Raw genomic sequence first — 27010 nt, forward strand, 5'->3', positions numbered from 1 at the left:
CAGAGCAAGCATTGCTTTAGTTTTAAACTCATTCCAAGCCACTTCAGAAGGTCACAAAAGTTTTTGTCCCCTGCTACTTTTCATTTTCCTGCTCAACCTGTCTTTAAGTAGGAATGGCAGCGCCGCAATGCCATGAGAAAGCTGGTTTAGTAAATAATTTCCACTTATAACACTTTCCCTCTGAACATCCACTGAGACAATTTCTGGTCAGTGTTACAGCTCCTTTGTCCTCTCTGAATATGGAAAAAAGAAACCGGTAGCACAGAGATTTATCATCAGATCCTCATGAGGGGCAGAGCTCAGCTGCAGGCAAGTATTTTGATATTATTTAATATTTGATCCTATTGCACATTTGACCCTTCTCCTCATCTTCCATACTTACATCTGCTCTGTGCTTCTTGTCCTATTATGACTCCCTATCCCTTTTTGCCATCTTTTTCCATAGTGTTTCACAATGCATACCTTAATAACATATGCCTATAGTCTAAGCATCTTAAAACTAATTTATTTGACTAGCCCACCCTAGAAGGTCAGATCTCCATGCCAGCTTACCATCCAAGAGCCCTGCTTCTCAGAAGAGCTTTTTGGCCAAGCCTTGTTACCCTGCCAGCAGCACTGCAGCAAGTGGTTCAGTGCTTTAACACAGGACACTGCAGCACAGGAACACCCGAAGTGTCCTGCCAGCCCTGCACTGATGCTGCTCTGCGCCGCTGCCAGCACCCAACAGCGGGAGAAGGACTGGAATTCTGTCTTTAACAAGGCACAGTAAATCAGAAGTTTCAAAAATCTACTGGTTTAGCTTTCCTTAATTAAATGTATAATTCATAAGCTAACAGTGTTCTGCCAACAGCTTCATTTTTACACATTTCCCCCATCGACAATCCCATTTGAAAAAGATTATTTACGTCTTTTCCCCCCTCTGTTACAGCATGGGTACAGTATGGTAATAAGTCTGCAAACTCCAGTAGTTTTACGGAGTTTTATGTTATCGTCTTCTAACATTTTAGGACTCTCATTAGAAAAGATGCATCTCCAGGGAACAATCAATGACACATCCTGTACTTGCTAAATCCTGCAAAAGGCTCTGTTTTACTACAGCTTAATGCTAAACTTTTTTTCTGACATACAGTAAACCCAGAAGATGCAACAATTCCTAAAACAGTGTAACACAACACATGTGTGTACATATACACGTGTATACACACAAGATAAAACCACCAAGTTTTCACATGTCCTTTTAGGTACCTGGTTAAAGCATCTATTTTACAGAAAAAAATCTGGACATGGGTGGATTTTTCCACAGGGAGAATTCAGCCTGTAGCTGGATACAAGTAATGTAGCCATGACCTGAGATGTCCTCCAGAGACATGTTTATACAGACTACATCCCTGTCTCAGGCACGAAGTTTGATGTCTATGGTCTGGCTGGACAAACAGACTGAAGTGACTGATGTGGGCAAAACTCTGGTTTCAACTTATTTTTTTCCAAATTCTCTAACCTCCAAGTTAGGGACTGTAAAGAAAATACTAAAGATTTGAAGGGTAAATACTTCAATTAACTAGCACGTTGTAAACGTGGCTTTTCTGTAGAAGAAATACCTGGGTTCCACAATCTCCTCACATTTCACAAGAACCCCTGAGGCTGGTGCCCTGATGTCCCTTTCGTGGTAGCTGGAATCCTTCCTTCTCCTCCTCACACAAACCTACATAAAGGCACATTTGGGCTTCTGTGCAACAAAACTGCTCTGAAAGGATGAACCACTGATAGCTGGATGCACAGACTTTCATGAAAGGGTAGTGTACCTAAGGATAAACTGGAGATAGTCTAAAAAGCAAGATAAATAGGAAAAATGAGTTTGGAAGTTCCCTTCCCAAAGTCCAGTTCTGGTGCTGGCAATTATAGGGCTGAAGAAAGGACTGACCCAATCTAACAGGACACCACCACACCTGCTAAGATACCAAATGAATGCCCATGAAGGACCTTCAAACCATCTTATAGTGTGCAATCAAAAAATAGATTCCTGCTGTAGGACCTGGTGATGCAACTAAATTTTCCATTTAGGGTGAAGCATATGAATCCTAATAAAACTCTAATAAAAACAACTTTATGCTAAATAGACATTCTTCATGAGGTCAATATGTGAATTAATTACTCATTAAAAGAGAGCCAGTCCCTGTCTCTTCTGATTTCAGTTCTCGGGGGTTCCAGCTGACTGTCTTCCAAAGTTGCTGCTACTCTCTCCCTGCCTGTACTCCACTCTTGCCTTCGGGCCTATTGATGAATTTTCCCATTAACTGGGAACAAGTGCAGACCCCTCCTTTTAATATTTAAATCCTTTTTCCCCCCAGTATGAGAGAGAGAAACACCACCGCTCTTCTAACTGCGGGTTCATCATCACCAGTCTGCAGGCCATGCTGGCCTAGAGCCCAATTCAGCTCTACTAAACTCTGTAGAAACCCTAATTTTAGTTAACTTCAATGGGAATTGGACAAAATCTCAGGAGAAAGGAACCAAACTTTGGAGATCAAACTTTTTTCTGTTCTAAGACATAATACTATCAGTCTACTCCCTTACACACTGTCTTTTCTTAGAAAGTTAAGTGGCCTCATCAATAGAAGTAACAGGCTAGAAAATCTAGCATGTTATAAAAGAAGCTACTAGTACTTAAACATTTCCATTTTGGGTCACTTTGAATAATCAGATGTGGAGTAGAACCATCAATTGAGCAAAAGATACTAGTAGAATGTCCATGCCACCACTTTTAGAGTTACATTCATTGACATGAGTAAATCAGCAGCTGGGAAGAGTCTGGTGAAGGTGATGTTGAACAGAAGGTAGTAAAGGCATAGAGGGGAAATTATAAAGAGATGGTAACCTGCTGATGAATTCTAGCTAAAATAAACTTGAAAATCGCTGCTGCCAGCTATATTATGGAAGAAAAAAATAAACTATCAGTTTTTATTTTATTTTTTTTTGTTTTCCATTTAACCACAGGATTTCTGAAACAGATAGCAGTTGGGATCACACTTCAACATATCTGTGACAGTCTCCAAATCATTGAATTTCTGAGACCACTATGAAAGGGCTTCAGCATAAAAGGTCTTACACAAGTCTTAGCCATTGCCAGCACCAAAGATTTTTACAGGCTTTTTTTCTCTCTTTCATTTTTCCTTTGTGCATAGGCCTGTTTGACCGTAACTTTCCCTCTGGAGCAACCACTTTTCATATGATGTTGAAGATGAATCAACATGCCTGAAGTAAGGGAAGAGAGCTTTTTCTATACCAGACAAATTAGTCCGATTTTCCTATTGCTCTTTTCACTATAGCTGATGTGTGATGTTTTAGAAAAATTGTGAGAGATAAAACTACATATTGGGGCGTAAGGGAGAGAAGATGCTGAGGAACGGAGCTCTTCCAGAGATGTTCACCGATCACAGGGTGCTGCTGTGTATGGTGAGAAGCAAGGTGGAACAATTTTGGGTGAGTCCTTGCTCAGTGATGTTTTAGATGTGGACCAAACAAGCACAATTTGGTCCCAATTTTTGTTTTTGTTTTTTTTTTTTTTCCATAAAGCTTTTGAAGGAAATTGCTTAAAGTAAAAGTTGAGCTTGTTCCAAAGACAGATAGAGAGAAACTATGATCTACACCTAGGTTACCAAAAAATTCTGCTAACCTTATGGAGCTTTATACTCAGAGAGAATCCCTCTGATATCTGGGTGATATGATAATGATACTATAAAATTAACAGCACTATGAAAGTTTCAGGATTAGTTCACAAAAACTAATAATAAAACAATATTCATATAATTTCTACCCTCAATTTTTGAATTCAACACCTATGCGTCAAACTGTTTTCTAAAGACAAGCTTCAAAATCATGAATCACCTTCAGGTAATTTTTTTTTTTTTAAGTTCTGTCTAGCTATGGCATAATAAATATCACAGTACAGCTCCTTTTCACATGTACCACTGATTGGTCTCAGTCTAAATTAACATATTTGAGCACTGAATATTGGAAAAAACATATTTGCTGGAAAAAGATATTTGCTCTCAAAAGACAGCAATCCCAATGCTGGTATTGGCTCCGTGAGAAGATGCCTTGGAGAGCACAGAACTGCCTGTACTTCAAAGGGGCTACGTGTCAGCAGAGGGATAACTACAGCAGCACAGTCTTCATTACACATATGTCACAGCATAAGTTATTTTATCAGTGCTGCAATCCTAAGGTTTGGGGTTTTTTTAATCCAAAGCAGGTGACTATGTGGTGACAGTCTCCCTTCTCATCCTAGAAGTCCCCAAAAGTAGGTTAACCCCACCTCACCTTCCAGCCAAGCTCTGAGCAGGAGAGCACTGCCCATGCCTGCCAGCTGTGAGCACTTCCCTTTCAGAGCACAGCTGGGAGAGAAGAAGAGCAGCTGATAATCACTTGTAATATGCTAGTCTGGGGAATGTAACATTTCCGTGCTTTCCTCAGCCTGAGCAAATTCAAATCAATATTGCTCATTCTGCAGAAGAGCAGCTACAGGCTGGTCCCAGGGAAGGGACTCTCCCCCTCCTGCCAGAGCAGGATTAAAGATTCATAGGAGCAGTGAGAAAAGGACTCTAAGCCCATGACTAAGGCACTCTGCTTCATAAAGGGAGAGATGCTTCAAATCATTGCTTTAAGATTATGCTTTTTATCAAGTGACTGTTTAATATAATATGGAAACAACCTGAGGCAGAAGTCAAAGACCCTTTTCCACAAGGCAACACTGCTCATCTCATCCCATCCTCTCCACGTACCTGTTTCCCATGCATCTCCTTCCCCACCTTTCTACTGGCTGAAGATTTGGCATATTCCCCCACTAAGCAAGTCCATAGGGCTCCTACTTCCTTAAAAGTGTTTTATTTTTGTTCCTTGTTTGTTTGGATTTTTTTTAATATAGCCTTTGTATAGCAATGCCAGTATGGAGAAAAGCCTCAGCATCCCAGCCTCAAACCCTGGCAATCCTTATGCACAACTAAATGCAAATATATAAGTGATCCTGCTGCTCCTAACAAGATTAGCAGCTTCCTTAAAGCTCAGCAGGGAGCCAGTTTGGAGGAAATAGGCCTTATATCAGACTTTACTCCTAAGAAAATAAACGAATAACAGTCCACCCCACAATCTCCTGTCAAGTATTACCACTTACGCTGCAGCTTCTTAATCATGGTCAGGTCAAGCTCATGTACAGATACAGAAAACAAAGCTTCTTCAAACTTCCTTCCTTCCTCCTACACGTTTTTCTCTGCTTCCTAACTCTATATAAAGCACTACTTTTTAATAAGACTATATGCTGATTGACATAGGGGGTGAAAAAACAGCTGACCTAGAGAACTTAAGCTGGAGAAGAGACACTTCCTAGAGAAAGAAATACAGCTTATCTTCCCAGCCCTGCACTCTAGAGTCTCACTAACGAGCAGAGGAGATTCACATGCTGAACTTTATTAGGTGTGTTAATGAGCCTCATAAATAACAACAGCTGAGGCTGGAGAGTGGCTGGTGCATAAATAGACAAGGAGGGGTTGAAGGAGGAAATGGGGGTTTGGGGTGAGCACCACGGGGCAGCTTTAGTTTTTCCCTTCAGAAGCTAATTATTGGCTGTAGGTTTTTTTTTTGTTCACTAAGTGTAGCAACTTTTTAATGTTCTGTTTGGTCTCAGATATAAGCTGTATATTTAAAAGGTGGGTCTTTTTTTCTTTGTTTTCTTACACTGGTTATAGTCTGTATCTACTAGATTGCATAGGAAATCCTAATATTGGTTTTGTTTCCTAGCATATAGGATGTTTCATGCAGCATGTACTATCTTGCTCATGTTAATGTTGCAGGAAAAGTAACTCTCTTTCTATTGGTATGGTGTATGTTCTGAATTCCTTAATATCTAACTAATTCCTGCTGCATTTAACTGTACAGAACGCTTGCAATGGAAGCTGTATGTAAGAGTAGTAATTCTGTAGGTGTTGTGAGTCAGAGGTGAGGGTTTCAATTAAAAAACCTAAATACACAATCTTCTCCAATAAAAACAACTTCCTAAGCATCCTGATATAGTAGCATCCTGATATAGTGTACAACTTATCATAGTTCACATCATAAATTCATCCCCATGGCATATAATTTTGGATCACAAATACAGTGTTTATGGATGACAAAAGAACTCTGTTTCTGTTCTCTAGAGACTTGTTATTTCAGGTAATGTGTTTTTCAGGCCTATTGGTCAACAGCTCACATCTCCTGCCTTGGAAATACTGTGGCAAAGGCTTTATTCATGGATACCATTTTGTCAGCTCAATTAATCTGAGGTGAACTCACTTGTTAACTATTTATTTGTTCTAAATGTTTTCTTCTACTCATTCCTATTTGTCAAATCATAGTTTTATCCTACAGCAAGAGGAAAACATATAGCCTACTGACTCAAGGATGGATGTGTTGTCTTTGTCCCATTGATACGTTTCAGGAACTCTTTCAAGCCTTTTCTGCCCTTAAGGACCAGGTTTCACTTCATCTCCTTGATATATGCTTCTTTCATATGGCTGTAAACACTAAGTGAACTGACATTTCCTCTCTGTTCAAGACTTGCGGGCTTTAAATTGATTGATGGGTTTCTCCATGTCTCTGATATACTGCATCCTCTTTATAGATCACTACCTTCTCTTGGGAATTTGTCTTATAACTCTGTTTCTTTAAGAAGAATTGAAGAAACATTGCTGAGAGCAGGATGCTGGCACTAGCACAAGGCTAACTGCAGCTCCTGTGGATGTGTGGTCACTCCAGCTGAAAGCAGGAAATGAGTCATCTAAAATTGCTAGTTCTTTCAGACCAGAAGATGACAATTTAGTAGCTATGCTATTAATGTTTTTCCATTTTTAATACCTGTTTGCTTTTCCAGGTTAAAAATTCCAATCATCTTCAGCTAGTTATGTTAGGAAACTACAGTTCTTACTCCAGATTTCTAAATATCTAAAGCAGTTTTGATCTGGGTTCTAGTACCTCTGGAGGAGATTTGTGAATGTATATGGCCCAAAACTTGCAATAGCAATGTTGGGGAGGAAAAAAAAAATCTTGATCACTCTATAGCTTCCCATTTCTAGGAGGTACCAAAAATGTAAAGAAAAAATGGCAAGAGCAGCATACATACATATTCAAGCCTTTGTATTTCCCTGTAAACACTGATGTTGGAGGTGGTAATATACCTATAAAAAGGGGGGGAAAGGAAAATTGTGCTCCATGCTTAGTTGTGTCTTACAGAAGTCTTGAAATATTATGCTAAATGGTTCATTACTTGTCACCTGGACCTTAAAAACAGCCTTATGGTTAAGATGTAGCAGTAGTAGGCAATGGCAACAGATGCAAGGCATCCCCAAATTAGTTGCTCAGAAAAATCCTTTTCGTTCTTTACCTGAAGCATTCAAAATTATCAAGCAACCTGATTTAATGAGACCTCCTTTGATCAGGGAGTTTACCTCTCCAGAAGTCTGAATTTTTCTATGTTTTTTAGTATTATCAGGAAGGAGAGAATCAGGTATTCAAGAACAGAGGATAAATTTTCATGACAAATCTAATGTGTAAAATGCATGATTCAAATTATAGCATTGAGGAAGTAAACACTAAAAGGTAAAATAGTCATTCTGCTTGGACCTGAAGTGGTTTTAATGCAGAAAGATTTGCTGTTGGTTGTTCTGCTGCCATTCCATATGGGTGAAGGAGCTGAGATAAGTCATGTCAGGAGACAGTCTTTTAGACCTTCATGCTTTCTTTGCTTATGTCACACTCAATGAGTGATGACATGTTCTAGTCTCTCAAGTAACCATAGAATAATGAGTCCTTTCAGAGGTAAAAATTTCTATTTCCTTGAAATAAATTAAATTAAATCCAAAGTTATTGTATATCCATACACTTCATCTGCAAATAAATTCCAGTGATAATCAGGTGAAGAACTGCATAGACTATTTCTCCTGAACTACAGCAGTTGATGCTCAGGCTGCACATGACTTGGAGCAACTCATCATACCTCCGTAATGTGGTGGAGGACCACAGAGCAGAACCACTCCTTGTCCTTCTCTGACTGACACTGTGCTTCTTGTTTTCGTTTCAAAATTTTCAAGATCTTTAGAGAGAAGGAGAAAACAAGACCTGGTTATTATTTGTCAGATTCATTCCTCACCCTACCCCAAGCTGTGCAATGTTTATGTAATATCGAACATGTTTCTGTATTAAATAGCATAATATAATCTCAGTATGTGAATTGCCACACTGTATGGAAAAATAGCTCATCCAACCCAGTACTTAATCTTTTGGGGATCATGAAATACCTTTTCATAAAGCACTTGCACCCTGACCCTGTGAGTTTGTATTTACAATTCCTAATTGCAAAGCTCATGTATTATTTCATGACTTTTTCTAGCATTGTTTTTTGGAACTTATTAGACACTTTATCTACATCAGCAGGCAAAAAAACATTTTGAGTTGTTTCCTTTTTTTATAGAAATAAAAAGCAGGTGTGCTTTTCTATATATGCAAGTGATAATTAAACATCATCAGGACTCTCACAGAGTGTGTGCTTAAATGTTGGTAAAAGTATGTTGTATTTTTAATGAGTTTGCTCTGTCCCAAAGCTGGCAACAATAAGTAGATATGCTTTAATTGACTTGAACAAACTTTAGCACAGGTTTTAAAGGGGAGAAAAGATGCTTTCAGTAGGAAATCATGGGATGGTTTAGGAAAATCTTGTGTATAAACATGTCCATACCTAACTCTCATAGGTGATTTTTATGGCTAGTAATTTTTGGTTTTTTCCCTCAATCTAACACCACACTTAATCTCCTTTACTTTCTTGCTTTCCACTGAGATGTGGAAGCATTATCAGTGTCATTCCCTTTAAATAAGTCAATTACAAAACATGACAATGCCAATAAAAGTTCTTTAAAAAATGATTATTTACTTTTTGATCCAGTTCTCAACCTAATGAGAGGACTTACTACTTTTGTCAGGGCACTTTGGGAAATGATTGCTTGAAATACATTCAAAATATGTTTTAATAGAATAAAAAATATCAGCTTCCCCTTAAAACACTTTATACCATAGCGTCATACACTGCTTGCCTTAAGCTTATATTATTTACCTTACTACAGATTCTTGTTTCAAATAATTGTTCCATTTTTCATCAGCTGAACAACTACCTGATCCAGAGTTCAATAGAGAGAAACAATTCTTGTTGGTCAAAGCAATAATGATTACTACCTGTACAGGCTCAGCTATTTATGTCAATATATCAATTTTCTCCCCCTTAGTTGAACTTTACACAGTTAATTTTTCTTTTCCTCCTCTTCATCTCCTGTATATTGGTCTCCTATAAAGATATTGTCTACTCAGAGGTGACTGTATTGAGTTAGGCAGCTGTAGCACCTCCTTGTGCTGTCATAGCCACGATGGATGGTACCTGTCAATACACTGGCAAAGTGTTTTAAACTCTGATGTTCTTTTAATTGCCTGCTGGCTAGATCTGTCTTGCAGTCTGGGTAGTCCAGAGGGACAAAAAAAAAAAAACCAAACAAAAAAAAACCAAGAAAGTAAAAAAAAAAGTAAAAAAAGTATTTGCTTAGTTTCATTCCATCCTGCAATACTAATTGGAAAACAAAACAGTGCATGAATGTAATGTGACTAACCAGAGTTTGGATTTATACTTAGAAGATACTTACTGATCCAGTCTCTGAATGTGAGGATGTATTTATTTGACTTGTTCTGAAAATTCAGCCTGAGAAAACTTATTGGCTTTCTCCTTTTTCTTTTCTTTCCTGAGGGTTAATTATTTTCTGAGAAGGAAAAGCCCAGCACAACACTGGTCCCTGGAACAACTGTGAAGGCATCTCATGGGGATTCACTTGGGTTGGCTGCCCTGAGGCTTTGTGCTCTGGGACAAGGGGCCAGCTTTGGGGAAAAAAAAAGACCCTTGAATTTTCCTACTTATTGTGTTAAATAGAAAATAAGTTTAGAAAGGTGCAAAACATTCAGATCTTTTAGGATTCAGGGAAAATAAGTTTAGAAAGGTGCAAAACATTCAGATCTGTTAAGATTCAGGCACTAGCAACAAAAATGATCACATTTCCCTTTCCTATCACTTTCCTTGAGCTGCTAATACAGTGCAGATTGTGCAGTTCCTACATAAAAATGGAGTTTGAAAAACAACAAAACTCTTGGTTTGTATAGAAGATATACGTAGGTATAGGTAGTGGTTTCCAGTGCTTTCTGCTGTGGTAAATCAGGTCTACTTTTTTTTTTTACTGAGAACAAGGTTTCACTTGTTATGAGACACCTGTTAATGGAAGGGGCAAAAAAATGAAGTGCAGTGCAGCAGGAGCGAAATGTTTTCATGACAATTCAGAATTAACAATGTAATACTTTATTCTGAAATTGGAATAGATTTTGGAAAGTATTAAGTTGCTAGTAGCAATTCTTAGTTTAATGACACAATATGTCACGGTATCAGTTTTACTCTAATTTTAGAAACTGTATTGCCTGTCTGCGTTTTTCCATTAAAATCGTGACAAGTATTCCTGATTGAAATATCAAAAAAGCAGTGGTACTAGATCTCTGATGGGATCCACTAATTAGTGGATCTCCTTTTGATTATACGTGGGGGAAAAGTTACCTTTGCCTTTTTAATCTCTAATTTTCAGCCTTAAATGAAGTATGAAAATCTGTATGCAGGAGTCCTACCTCTTTCCTAGCATGTTGTTATTCAGTTACACAAAGCAGCTCAGCTTTTCCTAGTGCTGGAGAGAAGGTTTTATCCCATTATGCTTACTGGTGAATCACAGGTATAAAAAAGTAGATGTGGAGGCATGTAAATGGTCACTTCATCTCTTGGTCTGCCCCATGGCAGGTACAAGTATGTTATGTCCTTCCTAACAGATACTTATTTAACCCATTTTTAAAGACCTCTAGGGATATATATTTCCTTTAGACAGTCCATTCCAGTGCTTGGCTCTGAGGTCTTCATCACACTGCATCTTTTAGAAACCTCACACCTTCATTCCTGTTTGAAAAAAACTAAATTTTTGATTTTTTTTTCTATCTAAAGTAGATTTAGATAGATTATTGTACGTAATGAATTTATACAGCGTCTCTCTCTGTAATACAGAATGATTGCATATTAAGAAAATCTCTGAAAGAGCAAAATGAGTAAAAATAACTCATTAGGGGAGTCAGTCTTACTTCTGTCGTCATCTTTATTGGACCCTTTCTCCAGGCAGGCAGCATTTCCTATGAAATATTATGACACCTCATTCAGATGGGATTCAATAATGAGTTATAAAATTGTCTATCTTTGTTATGTAGCCCAGAGCTATAAAGAGAGGAAGGAGGTGGACCATCAGAAATAATATTTCTTTTTACTGGAAGCAGTCTTTTTGCCCGAAAGATTTTTGCATCCATTTTTCCCCCTCTGGGAGTGTGTATGTTTTCAATGAGTAATTGTAATCTAAAATGTGTTAAATATATATATATAAATAACCTGAAGATGAACATAAATGTAGATGTTTTACTTTGCTCTTGTTATTCTGAAAATCTAGCTGCTTCTCCAAACTACTTCTTTACCCTGAGTGGGTGTGAACACCAACAGAGCCCAACCACTCCATCCTCCCAGTTACTGTTACCTAGCACAGCTTATAAAAGAACATGACATAATCTAATAAAGCATAATGTTGCTTGTCAAAAAGAGTATCGAATGAGATCGCTAAGATCAGGTGTTTGGCACAGGTTTAGATTGCTAATACGCACTTAGGAATGGGACGACTATTTAACAGATGGTATATTTGCTAACTTCAGTGTTTCTGCAGAGCTCTATAAATAAATTATCACCTAGTTCCTACATAATTCCTTCCATTCTTTGTCTGTTTTTATCTCACTTTATGAACAACGAGTTCCCTCACGCTGCATTGCTCTCTCAGCTGTGAGCTTTAACAAAAAGCCAACTTTTTCTCGGCACTGTGCATGTTGGCAGATTACTGTTGGTATAGCACAATTAATCAGTTGGATGTGATAATGAGGTCATGTAGGCTAAGCAAAATGCGAGGCGAACAAGTGATTCTTCACAGTGAAGAGTGGAAATATATGGACTCAGCTGTGTGTGGCAATAAGTCATCATCTTCAGCTGGGAACACTTGCAGACCTAAGCAGGAAAGGTATGTGCTGAGAACAAACAGATTTTAGGGCGTTTTGTGGGGACTGAATTAGAGAATGACGGAGTTTTCTCTGATGTAAGTGGGAATGCTCGAGGTGAAGGAGGCTTTCAGCTCCTTACTGGGTATGAAGGGGGGGGGGGTGGAGGGAATTAATAGGCCAGAGCTTTTTTTTCAGCTGGTGTAAGTCAATAGTACCCCACTGGGGTCAAGGAAATTATGCTGATTTGCAGCAGCAAAGGTTATGGACTGCAAGTCTTCAATGTAGATATTCAATTACAATCAAAAAAGAGGGCGAGAAGAATAGCAGGTTCGGATGAGGATGGACATTGGCGTAACTCAGTGCAGAGCTGCTGTTGAGAGAAGGCAAGAAAACCCATAACAGTGGGTGAGGTGTGTGCTCGAAGTGGTGATCCATGGAGATAGAAACAAGAGTAACTGATATACACAGGTATTTCCTGCTGAAGTACTTGTGTTAACTAATACACTAATTAATAGGTTCAGCCATGCAGCATTTTTCCTTAGTGTTTTGAAGCTCAGCACTGACATAATCACTGATTGTCTCATCAATATATCTCTTTGAGTTTCCCCACCTCCACCACTATCACCCACACATCTTCATTGGCTTGTTTTAATGTAAAACTGCCTTACCAGTGTTAGAGAGGTATGTTTAACTTGAGCAACAGAATCTGTGCAGACATGCTCAGTTTTCCTTGGATTCTTAAATAAGTCCAAAAGGAACAAAACCTAATTGCAAGTGGCAACTTGTTCATTTCAACTCCCCAGTCATGAGTTTGAAATTCCTTAAACTGCTCAAGGATAGGTGTAGCACTTCCAAACCAGTCTAAGAATGAGCATGGGATGTCTCTGTGTTAACCGAATAGCAAACAAGAAAACAGAGGCATTTTAATGTATGAAATTGTTACAATTAGAGGAAGTCCAATTAATCACCTTGCATAATTTTAACAGTTCATCTGAATTAATGTCATTTCATGCTTTCTTGAACTTCGGGTTTTTTATAAATGTTTTCTCATTACATAATCCTAAATATTTAGTTGTAATTACTTGTTATTGAAATGTGCAATGAATGCTAAGGCATTAGTAGGAAGAGCACTTTACAAATTAGTGATGCTCCTGAGGACAAATCAATAAAATTTTTCATGTTTCCATGTGGCTGTGTCAAATTGTGATATATCATGCCTGTTCCAGCTTCTTCTGTTTCTCTTTTTGGCTATGATATATTGCAACATGATCGGTGTTACTGGATGTGACGTATCACAGTAGAAATTCTCTCGCAGGGAAACAGGATAAAAATCACAGCCTCAGCAGTTTTAAAAGCAGCTCATTGTTATGATTTGCTATGAACACTTCTAACACCTGACAATTAGTTACTTTCACTTGCTGTAATGAGTTCGGGGGCCCGTTGGTAAGTGGGGGTCTGAATTCAACTCCTCATTCAGAGAAGTCAGGTCTGTTAAAGCTGCAAATAGAAAAACTGGAACATATTGAGTCTTTTAAATTATCTCCAGTTCTGAGAGGTCCCCATACTTGACCAGATTTTGGGTTTGTTTTTCCCTTCTTTCGCATACAGGGAGTTCCAAACTTTTGGGCTAAAAAACTTTCAGGTATAGACTTTGCTTGTTGCCGAAAGGTTGCGATCATCTGTTCAGACCACTTCAGAAGACCTCCTGCACATCTAACAGTGTTTCTTGCTTCTCCTTAGTATTGTTGTACTGAATTGCCTTGTAGGAGACTCGTACCAACCCCTTGCAACTTGGTTACCCATAGGGTGTGTTATGGAAACATCTTTCTTTCTCCAAATACCTCTCGAAGGAATGGCTAATCTCATTTCCTGCAGCTTTCACTGGAAAGTAAACTCTTTTTTCAGCTTTCAGAACTGCAGTGAACTTGCTAAACAAGCCCTCTGACAGTTCCTTGGTCTTGATAATAGTGTCAATACATTAATCTTTTCCCTTTAGCATCTAATCTCAATTTTTTTAAATGTTCTAATTGATTTTCTATGAATTCAATTCTGAGATTAAGAGCGGTGCTATCTCTAATTAAGGTGTCTGAAAGCTTCTTAGCTTTTCCCATTTCCTGATTTTTGAATACTTGCATTTTCCACTAAAAATCTACTGTGTTCTGCTGCTCCTTCCCCTTTTGAAGTACATGTGAGCCTCTGCTTTGTCAGTGTGGTAACATCACAGGCTTTGTAGGACTTGAAGCTCCTTCAGCCAGGACGAGCCTGGTCTGCACCTGAGCATCTCCTTTCACCAGAACAGGTTAAAAATCTTCTCTAATTCTCACTTTTGTTCTAGCTTTCTGCTTGAGATGAGCGCTGTATCCCATCCTGGTTAAAAGAGAACATTGCCCTCTCCTTACCCGTGAAGAAGGTGAGCAGGAGAGCCCCAGTGCTCCGCTCTGCCCCGACAGAGCAGTCTGCCAAACCCAGAGGGAAAAGCACAATCGCTGGGTCTTGTCTTTCTCCAAAGCTGCACAATCAATCCAAGACCTTCATCAGCGCTCCTTTATTTAGTTAAATTGCTTTGGAGCTTCTAAGGGGTGAAGAACTGTAATTTACACATTAGGATGCGCACCAGCCCCATGTCTTCAATTCAGCTTAAATGGTATGAATAGCCAATCCAGGTGCTAATTTTCAAGGTGGGGAACAATAATTTCTGCCACAGCCTGATTGTCTTTTTCAATTAAAGAGTGGAAATGCCCTTTACAAAGTAATATCAAGCTTCTCTAGAGGAAAAAATGGAAGGTCACAATTAAATTAAACAAGGAGAGTGAAGGAGGGGGGTGAAATCCTTAGCTGACTTGGTATTTTTGTTCATGCACCAAGAAACCAAGTGCCAAGAAACATATGCTGTGAAGCTGTAGTGCTGGTCTACATCTGTTTTTTTGTATTATTTCCCCTTTTACAGAGTTAGCAGCATAAAATATTAAAGTTCTCCTCTGAGCGGAACACAGGACTTGCACCGAGCAGTAAGTGTTGATGCAGCCTTAGGGCTCTTACTCTAAAGCCCATCTGCAAGCCAGAGGCATATCCGAGGATCTGACCCCTCTCAAAGGGAGGGGGACGTAAGAAATATATTTTTAATATTTTATATTCCTGAACAGTTTTCTCACTTGTCACAGCAGAGTTCATTTGTCACCTGTCATCACAGTCACTTTGCCGTCTGCATGAGTTTTCTCCAGATTGGAGTGCTCTTAAAAACAGATTTCTCTCCCCAGTCTAAATCTCACGGGCCAGATTTATCTCGGCCAGAGCTACTCTGGTTTGACTGACTCACACTGGAGATGGTCCTGACCCCTGTGTCAAACTACCTCTTGGCAGGGGTGTTAACTCTTATCCAAAACTGGCTTCTTTCATTTATATTTGTCCGTGCTCGTGCAGAGACCTTGTTTCACAGGGTGTGTGGAGGTGGTTGATGAGCTCACCTCTTCCCTTGGACCTTGACCTTCTAGCTGGTGGTGGGCAACCATACCCTCAGTCCTGCAGAGAGCCCTGTTTGCCTCCATATCCAGGGTCCTGCTGGGTGCCTCCTGTTAAATACCCCGCAGTCCCTCTTCAGGCTATTAATTTCTTTTTATAACGCTTCTACCAACAAGATAATAAACTACCCTTGTAATATGTACAATTAAAAAAAAAATGACAGGGAAGGGAGGGCTCTTGTGCACTGTAACAAGCATCTCCATGAGCATTTCAGCCCTTCCCAAATTCCTGCCCAGCCCTTTGGAGATCACAGTCCAGCACTGAATTACTACTCGCAGAATTATTTTGAATTATCCCCAGACGCCACCACTTTCCCGCTCATTCCAGCTACAAAGCCATCAAAGGCTTCCTTCCAATGGGAATTTCAAGATTTACCCGAGTGATTGATGTAAAGGATCTTTGAATGGGAATCATCTAAGCGGGATTTCAGGTGCAGTACATGTTATTCGTTGTTCTTTTGGTAGCTTTTAGAAATGAAGAATTACAGCTCAGTGCATTGTCCTACCAGATGTGCTTTACCTGGTGAGAAAGGTGATGCCTGTGGCCTTATTCCTTGGCAGCAATGATGCAGACTGTTCCACCTTCTTGAACATAAGCCATCAAATAGAAAAGTTTGTCTTCTACCTTAAAACCTTTGTATTAGACAGGATCAACCTTCACTGCAAATATAACTAATCAATTCATTTTTTTTATTCAAAAAAAGCCAGTCATTCATTCCTAAGAATTTAGTTCAGTAATTTTTTTTCCCTTGCAAGCCTCTCCCTATAACTTTTTTTGTCACACCAAAGAATGAAGAAGCTCATGTGGACTTTATGGATATTTCATTCAATAATTTATTGGAATCTAAGTCATATTGTCTGCAATGAAAGTAGAGCAGATAAAAAGAAAATCATCCAGACTGCAAATATAGACTGGTTTTAGCCTTCAAAAATATTAAATTTTATCAATCAGAATCTAGCAGCTTTGGGACCTGTAGAGGCTTTGTTACCTAGCATATCTCAATCACATATATTGCTTTTCCAATAAAACTTGCAATGGGCTGATTTAGGATAAACACTTTTATAGGAACTACAGAATAGTAAGTAATATATAGCTAAAAGATAATCTTCAAATACTTATACCTTCCCTATTACTACTTTATCTGACTAGCCCACTGCCTGTAACGCTCCTTACAACCTCTCTGTAGCGTATGTCTCCATTTCATAGATAAAGAATTCCTGTACAAGAGGAGCAGGAGCCTCCTGTTGTAATAAAAGCTTGAGCAATGAACCTAATGGAATAAACCAGCTTTAACAAAGTGTCCTGATACAGCATAGCCTTGAACATGGTGGTTGGGTACTCTGAGAGATGTTTAAAACCATTAAAGGGAGGAAAAAAAAGTACAGCTTGGGTTTCTGGTGCTGCTGGGTCTGCTATGATATTGAATAAAAGGGGAATGTTGCTAAAGTCAGCTCCAGTTCGAGTGTTTGACAAGAGAGAGGAGGTCATGACTGCGATTGGTGTCGATGGACATTAGATGGGCTCTGAGAACACAGAAGGAACTCAAACCTTTAGGGAATGATGGAGAAAGCAAAATCACTTCATTATGTAGACAGACCCATATGGTCTGGTTTTAAGATTCCAGGCTGTTCTTTTTGTCTTCAGGACGTCTGGATATTTGCATAATCCTGTTCTTGTAGTATCTGAGCTTAAAAATAGAAATGCTATTATCACCCTGCCTTGTCCTGTCAGCAAGCAGGTGAAACCCTTCCAGGCATCCTGCTTCATCACTCCTAAATGGTGGTTGATGGCTCCTGCTTTTCCGTAAGCCTGTGAGAGCCTGTGCGTGCACAAACTTCTGCAAAGAAATAGATACTGGAAAGCTCAACAGAGATACAGAACAATCAGCTGAGTGTAGTGATGTCTTGCAGCGTTTTTGGTCTTTGAGTGAAAAAGCTGCTTTGCTTATAGTTGGTTCTCTGCAAATATTCTACTCAAAGTAGCCTTGAAGGAAGCGCAGTGCTCCACTTTCGAGTGGCCAGAGCTGTGTACAGACCCCTGACAGCAATGCATATCAGGTTCTCACCATGTTCTTCCTAATTTTGTGGGGAAATGTTTCAAACATAAGGAAAAAAAGAAAATATGCCTGGGGCTGCTCCATGGAGAGCATCCATTAAGCAAAGACCTTGATGTAGACTCCCACCACGGGGAACTGCTGCAGAGACTGTTGGGGCATTGACACAAAGTGTCCGTGGCAATCAGAGCTGATAAATGGAAGTTCAGTTTCTTTTTATTCCAGGCAGAGTTTTGACAAAACATGGGCTTTATTTCCAAGTAATATACTGAATTCTTGCAAAATTTCCTGTAACTCCTTCCTTCCAGAAGCTTGCACCCCACCTACCCTTGCACAGGGAGAGGTGGGTACTGTTGCTGTAGTTGTATTGGTTTCTTTAACTGTGGTTAAAAGTCCAAAAGGCAATTTTGAGCTGTAAGCCTGTTTGGTGCCATAAGGAGAGATGACAGCAGTATTTCTATCCTCCAGACAGGATCGATCTGCAGGGAGTGTTGCTACTGCAGGTTGTGATTTTTTTTTTCTCACCTGCTCATGGGAAGATGCAGATTGTGAGGTGTTGCCAGGAACATCAGGAAGGCTGTGCAGAGCCTGGAAAGGAACATTGTTTTATATCCAATTCTCCACATATCTGCAAGTTGAGATGTGTTTCTGCATTTAAGCTGGAGAGGGACCTTTTACAAGGGCATGGAGTGATAGGACAAGGGGCAATGGTTTTAAACTGAAAGAGGGCAGATTTAGATTAGATCTAAGGAAGTAATTCTTCACTGTGAGGGTGCTGAGGCACTGGAACACGTTGCCTAGAGAACTTGTAGGTGCTCCATCCCTGGAAGTGTTCAAGGCCAGGTTGGATGAGGCTTTGGGCAACCTGGTGTAGTGGAGGGTGTCTCTGCCCTGGCAGAGGGCTTGGAACTAGATGATCTTTGAGGTCCCTTCCAACCCTAACCGTTCTGTGATTCTATGATTACATATAAGGAAGTAGTTTTGAAAAAGCAGGGAGGCAGGCTTCATGCGTTACTTTACATCTGTGGGTTACAAATGGCTGTGAACAGAGGCACGTCTACAACATCATCTGAAGTGTCCCTATAGAGGATAAGGGAATGCAGTAAATGAAGTAAAACTGGGGGATGTATCAGAGTCATAGAATGGTTTGGGTTGGAAGGGACCTCAAAGATCATCTAGTTCCAACCCCCCTGCCATGGGCAGGGACATTTCGATGATGACCTGCTTCTGCTGTTGGAAAGCTGAGCTCTTCCTCCTGTTTACTCTTCAGCTAGCCCTTGGCCATCCCCGAGTGCCTACTGAACACTGAATCGAGAAGCATACACCTCCTTTTGAAACAGAAAAAAGTTGCAGTGCTCATTCTTTCAACATGAGCTGCCAGGCAGCCTGATCAGCATGCCAGCCCTCGCATGCAGTGATGAATTAACAATCAGTTTAAAGACCCAGAGAGCTTTACTCAAGGTGGTAGTTACAACATCTACCACACCTTTTAATCAAATACAATTGCTACAGAGGGATTTCTGGACACAGACAGTAGCACAATACAACCAATCCAGAAGAGTATGTGCCATTTAGACTAAAATTCATGCATGTCCAGACTTTGCAAATTCAGACTATCTGATCTAAGTGTATTGATTTTTCCATTTTCTGTTTCAAAGCATACACTACAAGAAAAAAGGGTTATGACATTTTGAGGCATGCCGTATTGCTTTGTGATGTTTGTGTAATTTCTGTGCAGTCAAAGGTAAATAACATGATGAAGTAATCAGATGAAAAGCGGGCTTTCACGCCAGCTGAGCATCTCGCAGACAGTCACTCTAACAGGGCTTCACTAATGCTCAGACTGTCATGATCTAGCAAAGACTACGTGCACTTGATTCTATTTAGTATATTTTCTCTGAAACAGTTAAATGCTAATGAACTGTTATTTTATGTTTCAGATGGAAAAGCTCTGTCCAGGAGGAATTATTGCCTCTTTAATTTGTTATTTCTGCCAAACTGTGTCGTCTTCTGTCTGACAAAAAGCACATGAGAGCACTTGGGAGCTCCAGATTTTGTTCCACGCTGCGATGAACCTTGTCACCGGCCAAGAGGAGGGAGGATGTGAGTATTTGGAAAAATGTCATTGAGAATAAGCACTAAGCAAAATCCCTGCACACCTCTTTGAAAAACATGAGAATATGGTTGCGGCCCAAAAACACCAAGGAAAAATCCTTCCTTGGTCTGTAGTGCTGGGGGAAACCTTTAAATATTTGGTCTAACGTCTCCACCGTGTGCCCTCCTGGGTGGTTCAAGACAAAATGACTAATCCTCTTCATGAATTTAAATTGTTGTCATTGTTTCTGAGAATTCAGGCCCCAGGTCTGAGAAAGCTGTGATCATGACAACTGTCCATCTGCAACAATTTGACTGAGAATCTCATTTAACATCCCTGAGCAGCTAGATGGTTTCAATTAATACTGAACTTTTTGGGTTTATGCCCTGAATAGTTCCGAACTAGGTTCACACGTGATTCTTTTTTATTCTTTTTCTTTTTTTTTTTCTAGTTTGTTTAATTGCACTTCTTATTTCTCCCACGCATCTGTTAATGTCTCTATTACAGAAATGTATGAGAACTAAAAGAATTAGTAACGAGCCTGGACAGACTGTTTTACTGCAGCTAGTTATGGGGATTTCCCTCAAGACCGGTTGTTTACACACAGTTACTTTTACTTAAAGCTGATGCAATAATTAAAACAAATCCCCTGTGTGCCTTGGGATAGAGTTCTGGTTGAAGCCATATTTAAGCAGTTCTCTATAACAGGTTGTTTGTTTTTTTTTTTTTAAGGCATGAAATGCAGTTTAGATGCTTTTCAATAAAAATAGATTTTTGCAAAACACCTAATTAATATGTGTATAAATGCATCTCGGCACCACAGATAGCAGAAACTTCAGGTTTACTGATCAAAATAGTTGTTTAAACTTGGGTGCTTTTTTGTTTTGGGGCTTTTGAGCGCGACTGCAATCCCTGTGTCTCTGTCTCGAAGCGATGGCTGCTGTGTTTGTGCTGGGTCGGGCTCTGCGGTGGCCTCGGGAGGTGGCTCTGCGGTGGTGGGGCTCAGGGCAGCTGCTTCTTCAGAGGAGTCAGCTCTGTTGTGTGAGCAGGAGAAGCAAAACCTGTGACACCTGGGAAGCTTGTGCATAAGTAAGCATCTTCATGTCGGTTTGGAAACTAAGTTGTGGAAAACCTGAAGGAAAACCTTCCATGTCCCCAGCTCTTTGCTCAGGCTGGCTCACTTGCATAGTTCACCAAGACAAACTCCCCACGGAGTCATCTTTGACCTTCCCTTCACGTAGACCCGGAGCGTTCCCGATGACCTCGCGTTGGATGTCAGTACCCAACGTAGAGGTGGTGGTGGGCAAAGAGCTGTATGGGTGCCAGGTGGTGACTCAGGAGCAAAGCTCAAGACTCAAATCTGCAGGAGGAGCCCCAGGCCACACCATCTGGGATCTGGCACCAACGCTTTCTAACCAGCCTGAGGATCCGGATTAACAGCTCCGGCTCTTGCGAAGCGCACGTTGGCTTTTCCAAACGTACTGCTTGCTGGGTAGCACGGGCAGGATTTATAGGGAGCTTTCAACTTTATTTATGAGAAAACAAACCTTCGCTGGGAAGTACGAATAACACAGGACTGCCATCCTCTGCGTCCCGCCAACGCGTTTATGTGCTCTTGCTCTGCTCTCTCGCACCGATGCTGTCTCTCATTTTCAGCCTGTGGCTTTAATAATCTATGTCACTTCCTTCTGTACAATATTCCTCCTGCAGCTTTCCTTTGACAGCTGGGTTTTTAATAGAGGATAAGCACGAAACTCCAGCCGAATCCAAAGACATATTTCTAATCTCGTACAGCATTTATTTTGCTGCTGAGAGAGCTCGCTATCTTGAACAGAGGAAAAAGTATTTTTCACGTGTTTAGTTGAGATGTACAATAGGTTTCCAGAGGTATCATTGATTCAAACTCAAACTCAGAGCTAGTTACCTCGTAGTAAAAAGACAAATGCGCATAAACCCTGCTACTTGGATAATAGGCTTGATTCAAGTATTTATCATGGTGATTGCAATAATGTGCCAAGCAGCCCAATTCAGGGGAGAGTCCCATTTCGTGTCAGGTATTGAATGAAAGTGTCATAACATCAGCATGCCTGCCTGCCTGGGTTTTAAGATATAGCCTGAAGTATCGGTTGAAACAAAGAGGTAAATTGGATGGCGACATGGAAATAAGAAATAAGAAAATGTTAACTGTGAAATAACTGTTTCAAGGTAATTTGTTCCACTATTCTCATCAGGTCATTATAACATTTTTCCATGTACTGTGTGGTTTTTTTTGTATTGTAAGGCAAGTTAAAACTCAGTTTCACAGTGATGCTGCTAAATTGAAGCATTTTCCTGTGTGTTTCTGTTTGCCAATGTAAATGACAACCTTCAATTTGTCTGTCTTGTCTCTTTTATATGGGAAAGGATGTAAACGTCTGTCACTGCTAATGAAAAAGCGGTGTGCTCCTGGAATATGAGATGTATTTACCACTATATGGTTGCTGTTAAGAACTGGAGGATTAAAGCAGGATGGTACCTGTGGGTTTGTTCTGCTGCTGTGGACAAACGAGACCTGACTTTGTTGTGACCTGCTCCCCGCAGGAACTTTGGGAAATGTCTTGGTGGGGGTGTGGAGCTTAAGTAAAGGAACTGTTTGATATTTAGCCCATTTCGATTGTCGTACTTTGGCATGAGACTTTGAGCTATTAGTGAGTTAAGTGCTTCAGAGGGAAGCATGGAGTACTAAAGAACTGGTGTTTAACACCTGAAAATACTTAATGCTGTGGACAAAGTCCATTTTCTGGCAAACAGGTCCTCTAGCTGCTAAATGGCATCAGCTGCATCTCACTGAGATGTGCTTTGCCTCAGAGAGGCCAGAAATCACACGTGATTTCTTTCAGGTTTGCATGTCTGAGCACAGACCCCTGTCCTGCAGCCACACCAGGAGTGGAGGGACTGCATGGGGGCCCTGCAGAGCCACGTTGCTCCCCGTGGGAAGGGGCACACCCGTGTTCATATCCTTAGTAAGCTCGGTCTCGTAAAGAAAACCGTGCATTGTGGTGTAGTTTCTCTTTTCTTCTAGAGGAAACTTCCAAAGGATCACATTTCCAATGAGAGCTTGAAGATGAGATGCTTCTGTGCCAACCAGCATCTTGCATTCCCCTGAGAACCATCAGGGATGCCTTTGTGAAAGTAGGGACAAACACGGTCCTGAGAAAGGCCGTTTCTCCTCTCTGGTCCTTACCAGTGAGGCTTTCCCCATAAGCTTTCTTTCATTCTTTTAGCTTTCTCCAAACCCTTCTCCTTGCAAAGAGTTAGAACAAGACAGTTCTCCAGAGTGAGCTTTGGTCCTCCACATGGTTATGAAATGGTGACAGGTAAAAGTGAACACAGAAAGCCACGGGAAGGAAGTGCAATTAAATGTTATTCAAAGCAGCACTGCCCAGAAGACCTGTTTATTTCCCCAAGAGCTGATGCACCAACCAGTGCGATTCCCTCTGGGCTGAAGGGGCAGCGAAGGGGGAAACCCAAAGTGCTTCCAGGAATTTGAATCAGAGGTAGAATTCTCCAGGAAAAGATGAAATCATTGAGTGATATGATATGCTGAACAATCACCAGCGCCTGCTTTCTTTCACAGGTATTCCTGGTTTTCTTTTTTTTCCCCACCTTCTTTATTTTTTATACCTCCTTTATGCCTTTCTTTGAGAGTATTCCCTTTCTTTAGGTCTTTTCCTAGCTCCAGGCCTGTCCTGGTTTCTTGGGGATTACAGATCCTGTAGAAAAATGTGAGGAGGCCACCTATTCTTGCTTCTTTCTAAAATGGGATTTGTTCTATCACTAAGCAGTTTTCATCTCCAGATCTTGAAATGATTTCCCATACAGGAAGGCTGGCTTGCAAAGATGTTTCAGCAAAAGTGGGAAAATAATGAATCAAAATTTTTGTTTCCATTTGACCAGCTCTTGGGAATCAAAAGCTCTCTGAGAAATTCGGGGTAAAACATTATTAAATGAGATACTAGTGATATACCATTTGATCAGCTCTACTAAAAGAGAGTCTGTGAACCATCATGACCTCTAATGTCTCCTTTGTATAACCCCTGTGACATGAGATTTGCTATGAGAAATGGAACAAGATTAATAATTAATACGTTTGCTGGTGTCTGAAATAGCGACACAAGGTTGGCTTTAGGCACATGTTTTATTAATGAGGTTTGAAAACAATTGCTTTCTCCCAGCAACAGACAGCTCAGACCTTTATGCTGAAGAAAAAGGAATGGAGGTAATATCTGGGGTTTTTTGTTGTTGTTGTTATTCCCCCACCCCCTCCCTGGGCATTAACAGGACTCAGTCACCACATATAAACCTTATGAAAAAGCTTGTGATGTTGTGAAGAAGTGAAATGGGGAGCAAGCCTAAAATAAAGCTTAAATTGTCTCAAGACAGCATACGTGCTCTACCCGTTTGAGCTGAAGTATGAAACATTTCAGAGCATTGCTCATCATTTTGCACACTGTGTGAGGAAAAAGAGTGTTTCTGACTCTGTTAATGTAACAAAATGTCAGTGTGGCAATTAGGGGTACGATTTTTTTATGACTCAGACCTCGTTACGCTATGGAAAATAGAAAACCTAACTTCTTCCAACATTCCCCCCACCAATTGTAACTACCTGCAACACAGCAAAGAAAGCACTGTCTTAAAAAGTGGAAAAAACCTTTATTAAGTGAAAATAATTGCACTCCTCTTCCTTGACCTTTCAGTTTTCTGAAAGTTATTCTTGTTCCTGAGGGGTAGCAGCCATCAGATGCCTGTTTTGTTATTAATATTTACTAGGAACGATTTTTTTTTTAAGAATAAGCACTGCTGAAGTAAGCCAAACCTTTTGAACAGAACCATCAATGATACTTTAATTATCCAATAAATTACAGTTCATGTGCAGAATTAATCGGAAAATAATGCTCTAATAAATATGATCTTCCCAACTTACATGCAAATTGAAGCTTTGCCTTCCTGCTCAGAATTGTTCCAAATGAATTTGTGGCCAAACACTGGTATGTTCCAATATCCTGTTTTTTATGTGGGTTATTGATTGCCAAGCTGCCTCCAACCAACCTGTAGTGATAACTCATGGTAAGATCAATATCTGTGCCATTTTGCTTCCACCTTTGAGGGGAAAAAAATCAAATTATGCTTATAATTTACAGAGCCTATTCATATTTATCTTAAATAGTGTGCTGTAGTATACCTGTAATGATAAAAATGTAGTTAAATATCACAAAATTATATCATTTTTCACACAAGACTGCTTCTTATATCAATCTTGATTATATCAATAATTCTGTTCTTTGAAAAATCTTTACTGCTTTTATGCTAGTCACCAGTGTTCATCCAAATGTTGACAAAAAGTAATTATAACTTATTCATACAAACTAAGTTATCCATCTAGTCGGGAGCACGGTACTGCAGCTCCCTTGCTCTCTATCATATAAATGGAACCTGAATGTGCTTCACAGACATTGCAAATGATGTCAGAAATTTGATTACAAAAATGATTTGGAGATATAAATCAGGAAGGATTACACTTCAGAGGACAGACGAAAGCAGAAAGTTTTTATACAACAAGTTTGAGATTGGTAATTTCATTATGAGAATGCTGCTGTTTTGAAACATGATTTGTCCCTGTTAGTCCACTAAGTGGAAAATGGGTTGTGTCTGCAACGTTGCACACCTATTTACAAACGTCAAAATAAATTTTATATTTCAAAGAAAACAAATATTAACTGTAAGAAGGGAAATTTTGTGGCTTTACTGTTAGTAAGGGTTGGATTTCCACTGTCCATAGGAGGTCCAAAGGAAGAATAAAGGATCTCAGTCATGGATGTCTGCAAGCTTTGGGCTTTGTGCCACACTTTAGGTCATCAACAATCTTAAAACTATGTAACCACATATTTCGTTCTCCTAATTTTATACCATGGCCTTCTCTTTAGCCTGTATCAGTTCTGCTGACCTGTGTGGGCATGATGCCTGCCCCTCTGTAGGATGCAAAGACCACACAAGAGTTGCTAATGGCTCACTTTGGGTTTGCAGAAGGCTTTACTGTAGTCTTCGAAACAAGGACCTTCATGTCCTTGTTAATTTTCTGAAGAATCACAGCATAAAAATGTTCTGTTTCTGGTTACCTGCAGAAGTGAACTTACTGCCAGTGATGGTAGTTTCCAAAGCTAATAAATTAAAGCAAACTTGCACCATAACTATATTCCTGGAAGATCTGGCCTGGATATACCCAATGCTTTGCTTCTAACACCCACAGACCTTTCTCTACCCAATCAGGCTCCACTGGTAGCTGTTCTTTTGGAGGAAGATTCTCAAACTGTGCTGTGAAATGCAATTCTCTGTTCCAAGGGAAATCTTGACAAATACGTACAGAGGAAGTAAGGATCCTGACCTTCCAAGTGGGCACTTGTTGTTTTTAAAGGTGAGTAATGAATGATTAAAATGTGAAATCAATTGAATACTGTGAACAAATTCTAGGAACATTAAATAATTGATCTGGGTTTGCCAGTCACTGCCTCCTCTTTTGTGAATGCATCAACATTAAGAAATTTAGAGGCAACAAGGGACTATCAGCAATTCTTCCCACCAATTGCAGCTGATTTTTGACCCTTCCATAACCCTGCTCTATTCCTTTCTTACGTTTTGCTTTCGTTGGTCTAGATTTTTGCTGTTGTTTTGGGGGCTTTTTGACTTCTCCCCCCCCCCCCCCCCCCCAAGATGAGCAAAATCTTAGCTGGTGCCCATTCATGAGCTTTTTCTACGAAGCAGTAGTCTGTATCAGTGTTAGGATTTTGCCATATTTCAGGTTTTACAGAAAGTACACGCTGTCTAAACCTTTCAGTTTTCTAATATAGGGAATTCTGGTATTTAGTTTGCCAGTTCTCTTTAATTTCAGAATCAATCACTGAAATAACTGCTGTCATCATTACATGGCTCCCAATTAAGCTCTGTAATTGTTTTTCAAAACAAATGCAAAGTTGTTGGCTTAGATGCTGCAAATGAATTCTTCACAGTATCCCCATAATCATTCTAATCACCATGGTACAATGATTATTAAACTTTGCATATAGATCAGGGGTTCATCTCCTGGTGTGGGCTTTTTCCTAATTAATATGTTTACATCACTGAAGGAAGAG

General features: G+C 39.9%; 1 protein-coding gene across 1 annotated transcript in view; it reads right to left on the reverse strand.

The window, feature by feature from the left end:
- The window catches only part of CNTN6 (contactin 6), an 88868-nt gene that overhangs the window by 56308 nt on the left and 5550 nt on the right, over window positions 1–27010 (reverse strand). The window contains exons 2-3 of the mRNA XM_086619314.1: window positions 24808–24983; window positions 8027–8122 (exon numbers count right to left, since the gene is read on the reverse strand). Coding sequence (XP_086475440.1) covers window positions 8027–8122; window positions 24808–24983 — 272 coding nt within the window. The remainder of the gene's footprint in view (window positions 1–8026; window positions 8123–24807; window positions 24984–27010) is intronic.

The sequence above is a fragment of the Tauraco erythrolophus genome, chromosome 12, assembly GCF_009769465.1.
Source record: "Tauraco erythrolophus isolate bTauEry1 chromosome 12, bTauEry1.pri, whole genome shotgun sequence".
Taxonomy (NCBI): Eukaryota; Metazoa; Chordata; class Aves; order Musophagiformes; family Musophagidae; genus Tauraco; species Tauraco erythrolophus.